This window comes from Panthera tigris, chromosome B2, assembly GCF_018350195.1.
Source record: "Panthera tigris isolate Pti1 chromosome B2, P.tigris_Pti1_mat1.1, whole genome shotgun sequence".
In the NCBI taxonomy this organism is placed as follows: Eukaryota; Metazoa; Chordata; class Mammalia; order Carnivora; family Felidae; genus Panthera; species Panthera tigris.
This window is the reverse complement of record NC_056664.1, coordinates 1,644,881-1,665,284: the sequence shown is the minus strand read 5'-3', so window position 1 is coordinate 1,665,284 and position 20,404 is coordinate 1,644,881. Positions and strand designations below refer to the sequence as shown.

The following is a 20,404-nucleotide window of genomic DNA, read 5'->3' as shown; positions in this document are numbered from 1 at the left end:
AGAGTGGGGGGAAGAATAGAGACAGAGGGAGACACAGAATCTGAAGAAGGCTCCAGGCTCCGAGCCATCAGCACGGAACCCAACGCGGGGCTCAAACTCACTAACCATGAACCACGAGATCATGACCTGCGCTGAAGTCAGACACTTAACCAACAGCTGCCCAGGTGCCCCTGGAATTTTCATTTTAACAAAATTCACAGGTGATTTTGTGTGGATAGTCAAGCTTGAGTAGCACTGAGACAAGGGATATTTCTTTCATTTTAGCAGACAACAATTTAAAAAGGATGGATACGCACGTTTTTTAAGGTAGTGAAGGAAGTTATGTGAACCTTCAGTTGATTGAATTGTTATGTTTAAAGTAGGAGGCAAAATTAGCAGAAGGGACAGAAAGTAGGATTAGATGTTTCAAGGAACTGAAGCAGCTACTGTAAATCTTACTAGGGAACTACAGAGGAAGAGTGGCATTGGCAAAGGTAACAGAAGTCACCTCTCTCTCTGCCTCAAAGATAGAAATTTGGACTGAAGTCCCCAACGTCCTATTCGGACCCAAAGGGACAAAATTCGTAATGATGCCATTGGTCTTTGTTCCTTCTCTCCTCTCTGAAGATGACGCCAGCTTGAATCCCTACACAGGAGGAGACAGAGGTATGGACTGCCTCTTGGACCCCTGCAGAAGAAGGTCTGGCTTCTTTGTTTTTGTTCTGAGTGGGGGCGGGGGTGGGGGGACGCAACAGCAGCCGAGCTCCCCAGACCTCATGCTGGGTGGGGACACAGGGGAGACTCTGGGTCTGGCCTTGGGGACCATGCACTGACGACCCACTCAATTCTCAGAGGGGCACTAACTTTCCTGATGGCATGTTCTCCAGCTGTACGCAGCCATCTTTGTGCAAACAATAAGAAGGTGTGTTTGGAGTCATCTACAGTTAGACTTCTGAGGGAGGGTGCTCATAGGAAACCAAGGAGTCTGCGGTCATTGTCAAAATGTGCTTGAAGGGGAGGGTCAAAGAATCTAGGCTGGGAGTGTGGCTTAGAGTGTGCAGGCTGCTGTAACAGAATACTGCAGATCGGCTGGTGTATAAGCAACAGAAATGCATTTCTCACAGTCCTAGAGGCTGGGAAGCCCAAGATCAAGGTGCAGGCAGATTCGGGATCTGCTGTGCCCTCACAGGGTGAAAGGGACGGGACAGCCCTGAGGCCTCCTCTACAAGGTCACTAATCCTGTCATGAAGACTCCACCCTCAAGACCTAAGCACGTCCCAAGTCCCAAGGGCTCCACCTCCAAACACCATCACACAGAGGACCAGGTTTCAATCTGTGAATCTTGGGCAGTCACAAACATTCCTTCTATAGCCATAGGGAAAGAAGAAATTGTAGGAAGTGAAGATTCACAGGGAGAAAGAAAAGTTAGGGAACTGGGAGCTTCAATTCAGTAGAAAAACAGAAGTTGTGGAAGTAACGGGATGAGATTGCCAGGAAGTAGATTAGAATTGGGTTGTAAGCTAGTGCAGTGCCTGGCGTAATGGTCCCATACGACATCCGTGTCCTACTTCCCAAACCTGTGAATACTACTTGACACAGTAAATGGGACTTTGAAGATGGACTGATTTGAGCATCTTGAAATGGAGAGATTATTCTGGATGACCCATGTGTACCCAGTGTCACCAGAAGGGTCCTTGTAAGGGAAAGAGGGAGTCAGGAGGATCAGACTCAGAGACCGATTGGAAGATTCTTTGAAGAGCGAGGGAGAAGCCACAAGCCAAGGAACACCGGCACCTCTAAGAGGTGGAAAAGCCCGGAGAACTGACCCTTGCTTGAAGCCTCCAGAAGGAACACAGCCCTGATGACAGCCTGGTATTAGCCCCATGGGACCCACTTCAGACTTCTGATCCTTAGAAATATAAAATAGTAAACGTGTGTTGTTTGAAGACACTACTCTCACGGCAGCTCTCAGGGACTAACGCAGATCTCAGTACTGTTAATAATAGCAGCTAACACTCTTGAGCACACACATTACTCCAGGGCATCATCACAAGTACTTTTACAAGATTTAACTCACTTAATCCTTATACTAGAGGTTTAATATTCACTGAGTTTTTTTCCCATGAGTCAGTTATCACGCTAAGTACATTAAATATATTATCTTATTTAATATTTACTCAGCCCTGTGAGTTGGCATCATTATTCACCCCATTTTACAGATGATGGAACTGAGGCTTAAGTCAGTTAAATGGTCTGCCTCAGATCCCACAGCAGCAGGGCAGCTGGGATCTAAACCTTAGCATTATGTTTCCAGAGGTCATGCTCTTAAAAAATCACTATATTCCACATGGACTTAGTATATATTTTTTACACTGGCTGGGACAGTCCTATTGGTCTTTTTTAAAATGTTTGTTTACTTATTTTGAGACACAGAGAGAGAGAGAGAGAGAGAGAGAGAGAATCCCAAGTGGGTTCCATGCTCAATGCAGAGCCCGACATAAGACTCGATCTCAGGACCCTGAGATCATGACCTGACCCCAAATCAAGAGTCAGGTGCTTAGCTGACTGCACCACCCAGGTGTGCCCCTGGACTTAATATTTTAGCATAATCTTGATTCCTGCTCATGTGCAGAGGATGGCCACGGAAGTGAGCTGCTAAAGACAGTAGAAGCAAAGGTGATTGGGAAAACAGAGATGGAAGGAGCCAGAAGCTGTTGATCTGGTGACCTGTCTACCTGGGTGCTGATATCACCAAGACCCAGTGGAAGAAGTGAGGCTCCAGTCTCAGTATCCATTCAACTAGGAAGAATCTTCTTGATGAGAAAAGTGAGATAATGGATAGACCATAGCTCCCAAGGGCCAGAGTGTTGTTGTTGTTTTAACGCAGGTAGAAACGTAATGGTTCGGAAATTGGAAATGTGGCCTCAGGAAGGTCCCAACCCCTCCTGATTCTGAAGCTGAAGGATGTGCTGGATCTGCTTGAAGCAGCAATGTCATTAGGGTGAGCCAGTTTAAGTTAAAGCAAGAAGGTTTGGCTAGATGGGTTGTTAAACATGGAAACTTGAGTTATAAAGAGTGGAGTCGAAGTATTCAGGGGAGACAGACTGCACGTTTAAGTCATTAAACTGGAAGGACAGAGGGTATGTCTATCCTGGAAGGTACCAGATGGGGTAGAGAATTGGGGGGTTCTTGTCTTGAGTGGTGAACTGGGATAGCAAGAATGAGAGACAGTGGGTTAAGCGGTCAAATGGTTTCTAAGTCAATTAACTGTTCCCCACAGTTGAAAAGATTCCATTGGAAGTGACAACAATGGGTAAGAAGACATGATTAATTAAGATATTAAAAGATTCAAACAGACAAGGCTCTTAGAATTTAGCTCCGTCCCAGAGATGGATCCCCTGCTGGACCTCAATCTTTGAGACAGTCAGCTGTGCCCACTGTCCAGGTCATTGGGAGCACACCAGCCTCTGGCTTTCTCACTCCTGGGTTCCTAAGGAATGGTCTCAGCACAGGTTTTGATGTCCTGAAGCTCACTCCTCAGTGCAGGTCCCCAGGCTCTCGGGACTTTTGCAATAATGACTGAATTGTTTTCATCTTCTCTCACCTCCATTCCCAATCCATTTTCACATTACAGAATTAACTTTGTAAAATTAAAATCCGATTGTGGCCATGTCTTGTTTACAAGGCTTCATTGTCTCTGCATTGCCTACTGGATCCTTTGGGAAGTCATCCATACATGGGGACATGGTCATTGGAAATGAGGTGTGTGTGTGTGTGTGTGTGTGTGTGTGTGTGTGTGTGTGTGTGTGTATGTCTGCGCTTCTTTATTATGTTCAGGGAATCTGACAGTTTTAGAGTCAGATGCTTGCTTTCAAGGCTGCTGGCATGGATCTAAACCTGGCCAAGCAGATATTCTTCCCCACTTCAGTGAACCATATGCAGTGTTTGCTTTTTGCAACCGAGAACACTGACTGATAGAGTCCAAAATCTCGCTGAACCACCCAGTCCTACATCTCCCACATTTCCCTACTGAATCCTGTGATCCAGCCTCACATAACGACCCAAGTCTTCCAACGTTTTCTGCCACGGCTTCATGCCGTGCACACGATGTTTGTTACGACTACAGTAACTCTATGATCCTCATTTCCCGCTGTGAACCTCGCACTTGTTCTCTAATACCCATCACCAGTCTCTGCTTTTGTGAAGCTTTGCCTGACCCACCTCCTCGAGAAGAATCGATCCGGCCCTCTGCTGTGTCCCAGTGTGTCTCCTACAAACCTCCGGTATGGTGCTTATGAGAGAGCTGCAAATCCGGCTTATAAATCGTCTCTTCCTCTCCTTTCGGCTCCATCCACTGATTCATAGTGCGGTTACACGGTAATAAACAAAAGCCACCCGACAAAGCCTCAATAAGTAGACTATTGGATTTCCTTATAATAAGGGCAGGCGAATACATGGTATCAGTTTACCGTATTTTTATTTAAAAAGAATTTTTTTTTTACGTTTATTTATTTTTGAGACAGAGAGAGACAGAGCATGAACGGGGAAGGGTCAGAGAGAGGGAGACACAGAATCTGAAACAGGCTCCGGGCTCTGAGCTGTCAGCACAGGGGCCCGATGCGGGGCCCGATGCGGGGCCCAATCTCACGGACCGCGAGATCGTGACCTGGGCCGAAGTCGGCGCTCAACCGACTGAGCCACCCAGGCGCCCCTAGTTTACCGTATTTTTAAATGTGAACAGAAACGGTAGATTGTTGCTATTTATTATCAATAGTTCAAAGCACTGAGTTGAATCAAGGAATGAATGTAAGCGCAATCGGAAATCACATAAGCCTAAAAATCCATTTGATGAGAGATGCCAGATGGCAGTGCCACTTGGGCCTCCAGGGCCGTCAGGCAATCTTTTATGGGTTTCTTCCCACCCGTGGGCTATTTCTAACCTTACTGCCTTCCCGAACCTCCTGCACTGACCAGACCTCCCCTGCCCAGAATCCTTAAGTAAAGCCAAAGAACCAGACAGAAATGAAATGGTAAGGACAGCATATGAAGAAATTATTCTAATGGTCCTCGGATGGCCCCTCGAATACTGACACCCAATGCCCACCTCAACACCAGGAATCCTCCCCCCTCCCTCCCCTAAAATAATTACTAAAAGCTGTTGTGCATTTACTGATTATTTTCCAGGGGTAAGTGGAATGGATGGGACCTCATTGAATGGAGCTAAATCATTCTGTCCTACGCACCTGTATTCCCTCCTCCTGGACGCTTTCATAGGATGAACTTACTTTTAAGATGGCCCCTCTGGCTTTGCACCCCAGGGGAGTTTTCAGAAAGCAGGGAATGTTAGTAATGAAATGGCAGTAAAACAAATAGGCAGACGGGAAATAGCTCGACCTAAAGAGAATGGTAACAGCAAAAATGAGAACGGGCTAAAAAAACCTGTTTTCTCTGGCGATTCCAGAGCAGAGGCTGGACTGGGGAAGGATGGGGATAAAACGCTACCGTGGAGATGCCGGGGATCGAACCCGGGCCTCATACATGCGAAGCATGCGCTCTACCACTGAGCTACATCCCCTGGCGCAGAACGCCGGCTGGGCAGCCTCCCTGTCCTGTTAAAAGCGCGGGTTATTCGGCGTTGGGCCTGCGCGCGGCGGTCGGCGAGGAAGAATCTCATCTGCAGCCTCCTTGGGTGTCACCAAGGGCCTGCATCCCGCACGCGGCGCCAGCTTCCAGCTCTAGGCTGCAGCGAGCAGAGCTGCGGACGCCCGCTTCCCATCCCGCCGGCCTCACCGAGCACCGGGCAGGGCGCACGCGGGGGTCCTCGGGGACCCTGGCGAGAACCCTCCACCAGCCAAGGACTTACGGAAAATGCGACCCACATGGTGGAAAGGTGAATGAATCTGGGGAGGTGCCGCCCCCGACCTGATCCCGCCCAGAGAAACACCTGTCCAGGTAGATGAAAACACCTGTCCAGGTAGATGAAAACGTGGAAAGCCTGCCCACATCTTCGTCCCCGGAGGCCACGGCTCGGCTCCCGCGGACACCGCGGCGGACACCGCGAACCTGGACTTCGTGAAGAGTCTTCCATTTGAGAAGCCGGCGATTCCTTGTTTCCCTCTTTTCTTGACCACGTGCCAGCTTCTGTTTGATCGCGTCCAGCTGAGACCCCGCAGGGCTGCACGGAAGAGGGGGACCCACACCAGCTCACCTGAGCCCCCCGCCCCCCCACCGCAAGGCTGAGCGGAGGGAGCCCGCACCAGGCCCCCCTGAACTACCGCAGACCCCGCGGCAGCCACCCTCCAGGGTCTCCTCTCACCTCGGAAGTTATACAGGAGAGAATAGCGACTGTTCAGAAGAAACTGTGACAGCAGCGAAGGCGCAGGATCCATAAAAAGAGTAAGTGACGAGTGGGACTTCACCAGACAAGCCGTAGACTGGGAAAAATACTTTCAAGGCACGGATTTGATAGCGGACCGGTATCCCAAGTGTACAAAAACTCTTAAAACTCAACCGTGAGAAAACAAACCTCTGATTAAAACCAAAGCAAACCGAACGGGCCCAATACATTAACACTCACCAAAGAAGACATGCAGAGTCCAGATAAGCCCCGGGAAGGATGTCCCACATATGTCGTCAGGGAGGTGCAAGTGACAGCAGTACTGAGCCGCCAGGACACGCCTATTGGGTGGGATGGCCCAAACCCAGAACACCAGCACCACCTAGTGCTGGGGGCGTGTGGGATGAGGGAACTCCTTTCTTGGAGCCAGAAACCACTCCGAGTGATGCCGTGATGGTGCCATTATCCATTTGTCAAAACTCCTACCAGGCGCAACACTGAAAGGGAGCCCTAACACGCTCGGGGGGGTAATGATGGACCAATGCAGGCCTTCCTTCCCTACACCCTTGATTTCTCTTTTTTGTCTCACTCTGTGAGCTGGTACTTCACGGATATTGGGGAGTGCCGAGGGGGACCTCCTTGCCTTACTCTTGACTTTAGCCAGAAGCTTCGAGTTTCTCATAGCTAAGAATAACGTTAGCTACAGGATTTTTGTAGATACATACTCTTTACCAAGCTGAAGATTTCCCCTTCTATTCTGAGTTTGCTGAGAATTTTTATCATAAACGAGAGTTGGATTTTTATCAAATGCTTTTCTGCATCTATTGATATGGTCATGTGATTTATCTTTAGCCTGTTGATGTGGTGGATTAGGTCAACTGATTTTCAAACGTCCAACTAGCTTTGCGTACCTGCAGTAAACTCCACATGGGCATCATGTTTAATTCTTTTTTGCACATTGTTGGATTTGATTTGCTATTATTTATTTATTTATTTATTTAATTTATTTTTGACACTGAGAGACAGAGCACGAGTGGGGGAGGGGCAAAGAGAGGGAGACACAGAATCTGAAGCAGGTTCCAGACTCTGAGCTGTCAGCACATAGCCCGATGCGGGGCTCGAACTTACGGATCCGCGAGATCAGGACCCGAGCCAAAGTCGTATGCTCAACCAACTGGTCACCCAGGCGCCCCTGATTTGCTATTTTTTAAAGGATTTTTGCATTTATGTTCATGAAAGATATTGATCTTAACTTTCCTTTATAGGAATGCCTTTGTCTGGTTTTTCTGTTAGGGTGATGCTGGCCTCATAAAATGAATTAGTAAGTATTCCTGATGCTTCTATCTATTGGAAGAAATTCTTGAGAATTGGCATAACTTCCTCCTTAAATGTTTGGTATGATTCCCCAACGAACCCATCTGGCTCTGGTACTTTCTGTTTTGGAAGGTCATTGTTTATTGATTTAATTTCTGTAATATATATGCATTTATGTAGACTTTCTATTTCTTTTTGTGTGAATTAATTAGTGTAATTTTCCTTTCCTTTTTACTGAAGAACATTTTGACATAGATAAGAACAAAAAAGGATGTTATAATGAATTTCCGCATATCCATTACTCAGTTTTATTAAATACCAACTCATAACCAACCCATTTGGTGCATAATCGGATTAGCTTTGGTGTCCAATTCTGTTCCGATGAGTTTGGGCATCTTTTCATACATTCATATATTTAAGACCCATTTCTATCTACCTTCTGTGAACCATCTTTTTATATTCTTCGCCAAATTTTCTGCTAAATCTTGGATATCTTTCTAATTGATACATAGGCTCCTTTTATATGTATGGGGGCGTAGTAATTGGTATTTTCCCAAATACGTCTCTTCTCCTTTTCTGGGTGTACGTTCGGAACATGTTTCTCGGCTCCCTTGAAGTTAGGTGTGACCATTTTTTTCCCCACCCAAATGAGTAAATGGATGCATGTGGCTTCTCTCTTGACCTTTAAAAGCAGGTGCCTAATTCTTCATAGCTCACTTTCCCTCTGAAATAGCAACGGACACTATTCTAGATAGAAGCTGAAGTCTGCCACCCCAGAATATGCCATTTTGGCAAAACGATTATTTTTTAGTTGGAGGTAAATGAGAATCAGCAGATTTGAAAAGACGTTCCCACAACTTCCTTTATCGGAGTAAAAGCAGACACTTCTGAGAAATGAGGGCTGTCACAAATTCCCCCTCCTGGGGAAGTTTTCTGGCCGTGGAGAAGTAGAAGGTTGGTGCTGCGATGCATGTACACCAACAGACCTTCCCGCAGTTTGCTGCAGGGAAGTCCCAAGCCCTTTTCCTCTATTTTGTCACTTCTCTACAGATGTGTTCTTCTCTGCTAAGATGCTGAATCAGCCCACGTTTTAGCTCTATCGTGAAGTAGTGCCACATAACACAGGCTGCATGCCTTAGCCCACGTCTGCTCACGTTCCCCTTGTTCGTGTTTTAGGTCAGTTTAATCTGCAGGGCCCCAGGCGGTGAATTTAAACTGGGTAGGAGAAAAAGATGTTTTTCCTCCCCTACACTGCTTTATCATCCTAATTCTCAATCCCAGATTGAGAATGCTGGCGAGGAGAGCCATCAGCCACCCACGGATGGGGGCGGGGGGGATGTAATGTGCTGGCAATAAGCTTTTATTGTGAAGTCACTGAGATTTTGTGCATGTTTTCTCTTACACCCTAATCAAGCCTACACTTAGTGACGTGTGGAAACTATCCTTTTTGTGATATGAATGGCAATTCTATTTTCCCAGTCTGAGATTTCTCTTTGACTTTGCTTGTGGGTTTTCAGTCTGTCCTACAGAAGGTTTTGTTTTGTTTGACTCCATGATTATTCTAATAGTACATATTTATTGTATAAAATTTGGAAAGTAGGAAAAGAGTAAATATACTGAAGAAAAACTACTATACTCTGACCAGTCTTTCAGATGCTCTCTTGAAATAAAATTTGTCAATATTTTTCTTTAAATAATTTTGGATTTTTGAATCACAACTGGAAACACTATTTGGAATTCATTCTGCTACACGCTGTGGAATATGGAATCAATTTTTTCTCCAGGTAACTACCCAAATTCTGTCTCTTCAATTATTAAATAGACCATCTTTACCCATAATGGAAGATTACAACTCACTGGCTTTGATGAGGGACCATGGGGCAAGCTGAGGGCAAAGTACAGGTTACAGCACCCGTTCCCCCACCCACCCCAGGTGGGACATGTGTGATATTCCTCGGACACTCCTGGCCGCCCAAGAACTAAGGAAAGGGGTTTAAGTGCTGGCCATGGTGATGGGGGAAACTAAGGCAAATGAAAAATTAAATTCCCTTACTGCCTACAGCCATCGGCAAGTCCTTGAAACCAGCAGAGTGACCTCCCTCTAGGAGGTCAGCTGCCTCGATGATGGCACTTTGCTGGGGGCAAAAGGGAACCTTAGCTTAACATTATCCTGACCGCCCCCCACCCCCAACCCAGAACCCGTAAGTCTACTTTAACCTATAAAAATTCCTTTGGAAACTTCATTTCAACTGCCCCAAGATATATACTGAGTTGCTATCTTTTCAAATGTATGTCTAAGTGTCCTTTCAGATGTGAATTTCACCTTGTTTATGATAACTTCCCTTGTTGAAAGTACATATATCTGAATCTCTTTTCAAATATATATCTTATCTTTTTACTGCTACACATTTTGTTTTTAAAGCAAATACATACTCGAATAGCTTTTGAAAAGTATATTATCAACCTTCTGAATGTGTGTGTGTGTGTGTGTGTGTGTGTGTGTGTGTGTACCCAAGAATTTCTCTCCCCAGTGGACTGCAAAGTAATTTCTGGAATATTAAGGGATTCCGAGGGTTGTGGAAATTTTAAATATGGGTTTCTGCCTGCAGGAAGTTATGGAGGGAATATGTACTGGCAGAAAGTCAGAAACCTCTTTCCAATCTTAACACACCCATTTTATGAGTGAATGATTTGGTTAGAAGACAATCTTAGATCATTCACAGAAAAAATGTATCAGCCTTTAGATATCAGAAAGAAAAAAGATTGTAGAAGAGTATGAAATATGAAGCATCTTATCAGAAGGAATTCAGGAGTTCCTCTTCACTTCTGGAGGAAATAACCACAACGTACCAACCAGCGGGAGAGGTGCTTTTCCTACAGCTTCGTAAAGGGGACCTCATCCGCCCCAGACGGGGCGCCACTCCTCGCCTTAATAAAGGGGACCCCATCCGCCCCAGACGGGGCGCCACCCCTCGTCTTAATAAAGGGGACCCCATTTATCCCACACGGGGCACCTGAGTTCCGCGTGCAAGCGGCTGCTTTCGACACGTTGTCAACAGAAAAACGGTCAACATTAGGCGACTGCCCTGACCTTTCCTAGGCGGTCAGAGGAGCCCCAGTACGGGAGCCCGGGTAGCTCAGCTGGTAGAGCATCAGACTTTTAATCTGAGGGTCCAGGGTTCAAGTCCCTGTTCGGGCGGAGAGGCTGACCTTTTTCCCCTGAATTCTCACATCCAAAAAGTGTTTGAACAGTTCCCTCCCGTGTCAAGCAGATTGGATCCAGGCGGGGCAGTGGTGCTCCGACTGGGGCAGATGAGGGCCCCTTCACCAAGGCGGAGAGTGGTGCCTCCTCTGAGGAGGATGGGGTCCCCTTTACCAAGGCGGGAGTGGGTTTGGAAAGGATCTCCCCGCCCCCGACGACCTCAAATCCCACAGTTTGGGTAAAAACGGGTGGATTTTCTCGTGGGACAGAAGTGTCCGCCACACCGGTCCTTCCTCGTACCTGGAGGGCAGAGAAAAGATGCAGAGCCGGCCGCGCCTCCCACCCACCTATCCACATCCTCCTTCCGTGTACAGATCCGGACGCAAACCCTCCGCGCCTTGTCGCGTGGCGGTTCCTTAGGCTCGAAGAGGAAGCCTGGAGGCCGGCGCGGAGGAGGCCGTGCCCAGCCGCGGGTGGGGGGGGGGGGTGGAGCGGGAGCGGGGGTCAGAGGCGCGTCCAGGCCGCGCTCCCCGAGAAGCCCCGTCTCACGGACGGGCCCCGGGTGGCGGCGCCAGCACGGGAGGCTCTGAGCAAGAGAGGAGGAAACGTGGGAGACCAGCCCCGAGTCCTGAACATTCTGTCCCCCGGTTCCCAACCGGCGGTGAAACATGGGGGAGGGGAACTCAACCCCTCGGGATGGCGGCTCGTCCTCGCGCGCTCTGTCTCTCTCTCTCTCACACACACACACACACACACACACACACACACACACACGCACACACCTGCTTTCACATCTGCAGACTGTACTATCCGCTTCAGTAAACGTTCCTGCTTGTGTTGCGTCTGTGCTGGATTCCTTCTCCTGAGACCCAGAACCTTCCCGGGCATCTTCGGGTCCGGCTGGGTCGAGGCCCCCGGACCCAGTGTCCCCAGGTCACCGGATGGCAGCCTCACCTCGCCTCCGCCCTCTGCCGCATCACCCACGCCTCACCCCTCTCTCCCTCCGCCTCCTCCTCCAGGAAGCCTTCCTAATTTCGCGGTCCACGGCTACCGGGTTCCGGGGTCCCAAGGTCTCGGAGTCGGGGCTTCCCGGATCTCTGCTAGATTATCAGTCCGGGGAGCTTCTCAGTAGTAAATCTTTCTGTGCGGCCCCGCGGGGCTACGACACTCGGTGGCCTAAGGCAGAGAGCGTCCCCCGGGCGCCCGCGGGTCCGGCTGTGGCCGCGCCGCCCGCACAGGCCCTCACGTCAACCCCGCGCCCTGGACCCCGCTCCCGGATCCCCGCGCCCCACGCCTGGCTCCCCGAGCCCCGCGCCGTGCTCCCGGTTCCCCGCGCCCCGCCCCCCACGCCCCGCTCCCCCGCGCCCCGGGCCCTCTCCCTGCGCCCCGCGCCCGGCTCCCCGATGGAACGGAAACGCTTTCTCGACGGATCAGTGGGACCCGGCGCCAGCCGACCGCCGCAGAAAGACCCTTGAAGCAGGAACAGCGAACCCCAGGCTCCAAAACCAGCTTCAAGCAGCCGTTCTTCAGTTTTCCAGAAATTCCTAACCCCCCAGTCCAGCGCTCAGGGCTCTGTCACTTCAGCGTCACCATTCTGCCTTCCCCTTACAGGTGGAAACCCGGTTCGGGACGCCAGCTCTCCGCGGACGCGGCCATCGCCCGCAGGTGGTGTTTCTTACCCGGTTCAAGTCCATCGCGTTCCAGGACTGCCAGATACGTGGTCGTTCCCCCCGCCGCCCCCCCTCCCCGTTTCCGTCAGTGGATGAAGATTTTCGGTCTTCTCTTCCCATCTGGACCCAGACTTCCAGAGACAACTGAGTTTTTCCCTTTGTACCCCTTCTTGCGCATTTTCTAGCAGGCCTGTGGGAGCCGGGAGCAGTGGGGCGTCAGGGACCCCGCTATGACGGCGTGGAAACCCGCGCAACCACGGAGGTTGACCCCGCAGGGACTGACAGACCTGGAGGGCCATCTGCGTCACGTGGCCTGGCCGTGTGGGGGCCCCAGCTGTCAGCCATTTCCCCAAAAGCGCGCCCAGCACGTGGATTCCCTCGGAGACGACACTGGCGGGGGTCCCAGCGCTGCAGGCGCTCTCGGCTCTGCCCCATGCCGAGCCTGAGGCCCTATAGAGCCTTCCTACTTAACCCCGGAGGTTACGGAGGTTACGAAAGTCACGGGAAGCACATAGGTGCTCCTGGAAGGGAAAACACCGAGTGCCAGCTCTCTTCTCTGCCAAGAATCACTAGAAGGAAAATTGAAGACAACAGCCAGGTCACTTGAAAAGGAATCTGAAAGCAGCCCTCGCGCCCTGACACAGACGCGGCGTCCGAAGAGTGTTTCTGAGCTGGGAGGGTCTGGGCGCCTGGGACGCCTGTGCTCTAGGCGGTGACAGCTGCTGGACACACAGGTGACAGTGTGACGGACACACAGGTGACAGCTGCTGTAACAACAGGGCCCCCTGAGCCCGTGTCTGTTCCATTTGCCTGTGAGCGGCCCAGCCTCACCCCTTCTGGCCCTGTAGCCTGGGAGAGGGGAGATCTTGTTTGCACTCAGGGGACAGCAAAGCTTGTTTTGAGGCTCAGGTTTTGCAGAATTCCTACCCTGTGATACACCGACTAGCACCCGAAAGAAAATGAAAATGTAACGCATTGTGATACATCCACCCAACGTAGAATCATGTTTAGAAATGAAGGAATTCTGTAATTGTTACCCACACCTTGTTTGTTTCAGGAAACACAGGGAACTTACACATCTCTCTATTCCCACCCTTCCCTCCGCGTGCCCACGACCACTCTTACACACACACAGACAAACCACACACACAGACACAACACACACACACAGACACACACACACACACACACACACACACACACTGCCCCTCTGGGCTTCATCTCTCTCTCCGATCTTTGCTGGGACCTTAACACGTGTGTTCGCTTTTATGACTTTCCTTAGCGTTCTAGAAACAAGCGCTAGAAACGGTTGAAGAAGCCGGTTGAGGTGATGCAAACTTACTGAATCCGTCACGAGTGCGCGGTGACCTTCCAGAAGACCGCCAAGTGGGGCAGAAGGCAGGAGACTTCCAGGACAGCGACAGGTGGAAACTCTCGGATGGGCCGGGGCCGCGGGGACTTGGTCTGGGGCGGGAGGGCAGGGACCGCGGTTCGGGTCAAGCAGGTCACCCCGACAGGGACTCGCACCTGAGGAGCGAGAACCCCGTGCGCGGGTGAAAGCGGCGTGGAAGGGTTGCTCGCGGACACGCGAGGATTTTATGCCAGCTGCGCGCGTGCGCAGTTCGGGGGTTTCCGGCGCGAGGCCCAAGGAACCCCCCGCCCGGGGCAGAGACCCGAGGGAACCCCACCCCCCGGACGAGGCCTGAGGAAATCCGCCCCCCATTCCTAAGTGGGGCTTCTCCCGAGTCCGCGGCCCCCAGCGCAGCGGTTGGGTCGCGGGGTGTTTTCCGGGTCGCCCCCCAGCAGATTTGGGCTCCGGCCTCCGCACCCCAGCCATGCGGTGACGGGCGGTGGTCGCGCAGGGGTGCGCGCGCGGGGCACGCAGAGGCCTGGGGTCGCGGTGTGGGGTCAGACCCCCTGCTGTCACAGAACAGGACCTGAACGCGGGTTCAGGTTTCATCTTCCCTGTCCTGTGTGCGTCCTGCGCTTTCCGGACACCGTCCGTAATTAGACCGTGGAGGACGTCGGATGGTGGGCGGGCTTCCTTCTTTCACCTGCTGCGGGCGCGGGGCGGGGGTGGTGCGTGACAAGAAAAACAAGCCTGCAGATTCCCTGATCCCGGAGAAAACTCGGGCTGGAGGTGCCGGGGATTGAACCCGGGGCCTCGTACATGCGAAGCACGCGCTCTACCGCTGAGCTACACCCCCCGGCCTGCGTCCCTCTCTCCTGCTTCATAAAATAGCACTTTTATTTTTCCCTTTTTTACTAAGAACCGGCCTGCGGAGTCTACTGGGCTAAACTTCGCTGCTTCCAAACTCGCCAAACTGGAGAGCATTTAGCGGCTTGTTCGGAATAGCGCCCCTGCCGACCCGAGAGCCGCCCACCCCCACCCGGGTACCTGCTCCGGGCCCGCTCCTCAGGGCAGGGTCTGCGTGGCCTCCGCCGGGAAAGCTCGCGTCTCCCACCCGGACCGCAGCGCCGACGTTCAGACGGACGCGCCCCGCGCCCCGCGCCGCGGCGGCCACAGGTGCACCTGCGTGTTCTGGCGCCGCGCGCTGGGAGACGTCCGCGTCCGCTCCGCTGTCCCTGTGGGTCCCCCTCCCGAGGGTCAGGTCCACAAGGGGTTGTACAAACAACAGCCTCAGAACTGCCCCCACTTTAACTGAAGTGACTTCGTCCCGCACTGGAGGGAAGAACCGGGGCGCAGGGCAGGCAGGGGGCAGCCGAGCAAAGTTGGGGCACCGAGCGAAGCCGGCAAAGTCCTTCCCTGGGACACCCGCTGACCCAGCGGAAAGCCTGCTGTGGGTGCAGATATTCGAAAGAACAAAATCAAGGAACGCGGGGAGACCTCCAAGTGGTGCCCTGGGTGCTTGGGGGTGGGGGTGGGGGGGCTCCTGGACCCCGAAGAGCAAGCGGGAGTGGTCCGTCCGGGAAAGACCGAGGAAGAGGCCGTTCGCTCGGCGGCCTGCTTACCGACTTGAGCCCCGTGGAGTGCTGGCGGATGTCCTTCGGGTGGATCTGCGTTTAAAGACCCGAGGACGTTAAGTGTAATTGAAGGGCCCCGCCCTCCCCCCACCCCCCTCTTGATTCTCTGCAAGATTTACCGGAGACACGAGCGCGTCTGGATGTTTGCAATCAGGTGACACGTAAGGAGACACCTGACCTTCCAAATGGGAGATCTGGGACTTTTAGACCATCATTCCCGGGCTCTCCCCGGGTATTTCGGCCACACCTCCACCTTCATGGACACTGATAGTTTCCGTGTTCAGAACAGTTCGGCAAGCACTGCGTTCCTCGAGAAATCCCTCCCTTGCTCCCTCGAGAAGAAGTTGGGGTCCATACCCTGTCACGATTGGTGATTGATCTGGACTAAGGAAAAGGAGGGGACGATCAGTGGGCACGTCTTCTGCGCCTCAAGCTTCACACAAGTGCAACTGAGAACTCAGAAGGAAATTTAACAAACATTGTGCGAGAGCCGTCCTCTTCTTTGGTCTTTGTTTTTCTCTCCGGTTCATTGGTGAGCTGCGCCATGGGCAGGGGCATGAGCCTCTTCGTGGGGGCGATGGCACCCTTATTCCTCTCCTTTCCAGAGACCCCCGAGTGAGCGTGGTCTTTCTTCCTGCTCACTCCTTCTGGTCTTCCTTGTGCTGATGCTGCTTGGACGTGCACAACCTTGAAGGGGAAAGAGGGAAGCTGTGTTGAAGGAATCCAGGAACACACCCAGCCTCCCCTGCAGGTGAGCCCGAGCTGGGCACCTGGGTACACCCCACACTCCAGCAAACCCTCTACAGTGGATGGTTGCCCTGCCTACCGGGTTATCCTAGGATCTCACAGTTGGTAGAACAAGGTTTGCTTATTTAGCTTCACTAGTTCATAAAATCTTAGCCCGAATCTTTTTTGCGCCTCTGCAGTGAGAAGGATATCTGAATGCTAGATCCCGCGGCTAAGATCCCCTGAGTGCAGCCGACTCCAAGGTCAGCTCAAGTACCAGGGGGAGTCCCAGGTGGAATATTCACCTCTGTCTCCAGTTCCCTTTTCTTTCAACTTCTGTTGTGACTTCTAAGCAAGGAAGACCCTGTTAAAATTAAATACAAAATAGAGACCAGACTTGAAAATTGCCTGAGCAGACAGGACCACATAAGCCACATAAGCCACAGTAAATGCAGCCTATCTCATGAACACAAGTGTAATGTGGGTTGTCCCTTGTAAATGCCTGAAAAGAACCAAGTCATCTGCTTAAAAATGGTGTAAGATAATCACTTCTAACCAATCCCTGCCATCTGGAAATCACTGCAATACCCAATCCCTATAAAAATTAAACAGCTTCATTGGGGCATCTGGGCGGCTCAGTCGGTTAAGCATCAGACTTTGGCTCAGGTCATGATCTCACCGTTAGTGAGTTCGAGCCCTGCTCAGGCTTTGTGCTGACAGCTTGGAGCCTGGAGCCTGCTTCGGATTCTGTGTCTGCCCCTCCCTCTGTCTCTCTTTCTCAAGAATAAATAAGCATTTTAAAAAATTAAAGAGCTTCCCCACTTTCACGTTATAAGCCATCCTGTGATGTCATGCCTTGAGCTTTGTATCAGCTTTACATCTGAAAGCTCCCAGTTCATGAGCTATTATGTATGCACAATAAACTCATACTAAATGTGATTTTATCGATTTGGTGGTTTTTAATTTAATTTTAATTTTCTGGTTTTTGATAACCGGTAAGATAGTGCAGAGGGGCAGATAGAAGATTAGCAGTGTGTCACCTCAGGGAAATTACATCCACATTGGAGAAAAGATACAAGTGGAATAAAGTAAGAACCTTGGAGAGAGACAAAGCATAGCGAGATGAGTGATGTAAACGCAGATCTCAAAATCTAGGCTACTGTGGGGGAGATAAGACAGAAGAGGACTGAACTGGTCACAAAACTTGGTCATAGGTGGAGAACAGTGTGTTTCACAGTCACTGCTCTAGTAATCCCTGGTGTAGACCCAGTTAGTGGATGCTTCAGCTCTAGTTCAGGAGACCCCCATACAAAGACGAAGGAAGAGGAAAGGAAGAAAAGTCTACAATTTATCGCAGAGCCTTGTTTGGACAGATTCTCGCCTAAATAAAGAAAGCACAGAGAGGCAAATATGTGAGCTTGGACACTAGGTTTTACAAAACCTTTGCAAAATCTAAGACCTTGGAAAACCTCCAGAGGCCTAGAGAAGTCTTCAGCTTCATCACATAGAACGCAGAGCCCTGAGTTGTGGATGAAGTGCTGGACACCGTTGAGGAAAACCATCAGTAGTTTCCGTGACTTTGAAGTCTCCCCAGTGATTCTAGTAATCGGCCAGTTCGGGAACCATTAGCCTGGAAGGTCAAGCACCCAGAAATTGCATTCAGTTAACTTACTGGAAAAGTGCCATCATCCAAAAGGAGATGTATCTACAGGTGGCCCACCACATCCTTCTCCCCATCTTCTGAATACAAAACAATGGGCAATGTCCCCTTTCTCTGGGAAAGAGAAGGTGATGACGACATTTGTCCCACAGGAAGACCCGACTTGTAGAGTCCAGAGCTGTCGTGGCTTGGGCAGTGCCAGTCTGCTCGTGCTGCTGCTGGAGAACACTGTGAGCATGCGCGGGCTGGTGGGGGGGACCTCCTTGCAAGAGCCTCTGTTACAGGTAGCTCCTGCAAGAACCACACGAAACCAGCTTTCCTGAAACCCCATGTGTCCCTGTGTGGGGAGCGTGTTGACTGCGGCATTCAGGCTTGAACGTCTCTGGTATAAGTGGGGGCAAAATCCACATGAATACCTGGAATAAAGAAAAAGTACAAGGCAAAAATCCACTTGACTAGACATCAATGATCTCTTTGCCTAGGGAGTGGTATGGCTCTGTTGGTGAAGGTTTAGTCTTTGGTGCGAGACTTCAGGATTTCAGGCCCTGTTCAAGCTACTCTTTCCTTTCCCCTACACATTTCTAAGTCTTAGAAGAAGCTAATTGAAACCTGGCTTTCTCTTAGGAAACTCACTATGGTGTTTATAGTGTGGGCATCTCTGTCCATACAGCCTCATCTCTTCTCAACTGGCTTCTAAAGTCAAGACTTTGAGGGGGCAAAGCCAGAGTTGCAATAGAATGAGAACACCTTTGTTCCAATGTAGGTAACCCACTAATCCTCTTTAGAGACTCTTACAAGATTTAGACGGGTGAACAAAAGAGTGGATGTAGGCGTGAAAATGGAAAGACAGATTTGAGAATAAGGAAGAGTGTAGACAGGATTTGCAGCCATGTTGGATTTGGGGAGTGAGGGATTCACTTAAAAGACCTCTAGGTGGCTTGACCAGACTTAGAGTAAAACCTAGGTTTCTGAGCATAGGTCGTCCTGGAAACATGCTTGTAATCCAAAGCACTTGTATATCAAAGCGAATTTCCCCATAAGAAATAATGGAAACTCAGATGATTCGTTCCACAACCCAAAGATATTCATATAAAAATGATTACGATGTTAAATTACAATACTGTAATATAATACAAAATAATAAAGAAAATACAAAATATAAAGAAAAACAAATTGACCTGCACTTACCTTTGAAAACCTTGGTGGCTGGTGTGAGGGAGACAAGAGAGGAGGATTATTGCATAGGACGACTTTCACTATCAGTAACAAAATCACTGCTATCTCTTGGTTCAATGGAACCTTTTCCTGCACAGGGGCCATTGTATATGCTTGCACGGATGTTGACTACAGCACAGTATTAATAATATAATACTTAAATTTAAATAATTAAAATACTCGTCATAGACTGTATTTAATGTAACTGGCAATAAGGCAGCAGAGGAAAGGGTCTACATCTGCAGGCAGCCTGACCTAAAATGAAGCAAAGGATTCCTAAGCTCACTCTTGGATGGAAAAGCAAAGGACTGTCCATAGGTGTTTGGAAGTAACAAAAAATACACTAGTGCCAGTTACGGGCACCTTCCAACGTGCTGAAAAATCACTGATTTCTGCCAAACACAGCAGCCTGAGACCCAGCATCTGAGGATGGGAGACGATCACCCACAATCCCAGAGAGAGAGAGAGAGAGCACGCCATTGGCTCAGTTGTGATCACGTGACATTTGGTGTCACAGACGACTCATACTCCAGGACATCGCTTGTTTATCAAGTTAAAACATATTAGAAATGTTTGCTTAGCTTACCTTGCCGAACATTCACAGAACAAGTTACTCACAATCCAAGGTTTTACTGTGTATTATGCTAGTAAGTACAGAGGCATGAACAGGATTTCTTCTAGGTTTTTGTTGTGTTTAGGTTAATTTGTTTCTGCATTAGAAGCAAGAAACAGAAAATTCTTGACACTGTTATGTGGCTGTAGGCTTTGTGTTAGCATCGAGAAACTTGGGCATGAATTAACAATGTAGCTTAATGGATACAATGTTTAATTCCAACTAGAAAATTAAGAGCTCACAATTGAAATTGGATCAATACCCTTATCTTCTGATACCAATGGATAATTTTGAGCCCTTCTTACCACCTAGTCTCCAAGGGCCCTCCTTTTCATGGAGGGCCTTAGGATCCTTAGGATCCTCATCCTTAGGATAAGAGATATCTACAGAGTTCCCGACTCAGAGATTAGAGCCTTCTGAAACCTCTATAAATTGTTACTTAGATGTAGTAGGCTCTACAGTGAAAAGAAGTGTCATGCCCACCTAAGTCACTAATATGGATGACCAACTCAGGGTAGAGATGTCTGACCCCAGTGATCAAGTCTGCAATGAAGTTTGTATAGATTAAAATAGTAACAGCAAGGGGGCACCTGGGTGGCTCAGTCGGTTCCAGCCCCACGTCAGGCTCCTTGCTGACAGCTTGGAGCCTGGAGCCTGCTTCAGATTCTGTGTCTCCCTCTCTCTTTCCCCCCCTCAATCGTGC

General features: G+C 49.9%; 1 protein-coding gene and 3 non-coding genes across 4 annotated transcripts in view; 2 read left to right on the top strand and 2 right to left on the bottom strand.

The window, feature by feature from the left end:
- Window positions 1–12,307, top strand: part of LOC122238470 (mucin-2-like) — a 35,777-nt gene extending 23,470 nt beyond the window's left edge. Inside the window, exon 2 of the mRNA XM_042985391.1 lies at window positions 11,852–12,307. Within this exon, the coding sequence (XP_042841325.1) occupies window positions 11,852–12,307 (456 nt within the window). The remainder of the gene's footprint in view (window positions 1–11,851) is intronic.
- Window positions 5,484–5,554, bottom strand: TRNAA-CGC. The gene has a single exon. It is a non-coding gene; the product is annotated as a tRNA-Ala (tRNA).
- On the top strand, window positions 10,757–10,829 carry TRNAK-UUU. The gene has a single exon. It is a non-coding gene; the product is annotated as a tRNA-Lys (tRNA).
- A 2,330-nt stretch (window positions 12,308–14,637) lies between the features above and the next one.
- Window positions 14,638–14,709, bottom strand: TRNAA-CGC. Its single transcript has one exon. It is a non-coding gene; the product is annotated as a tRNA-Ala (tRNA).
- Window positions 14,710–20,404: the final 5,695 nt, after the last annotated feature.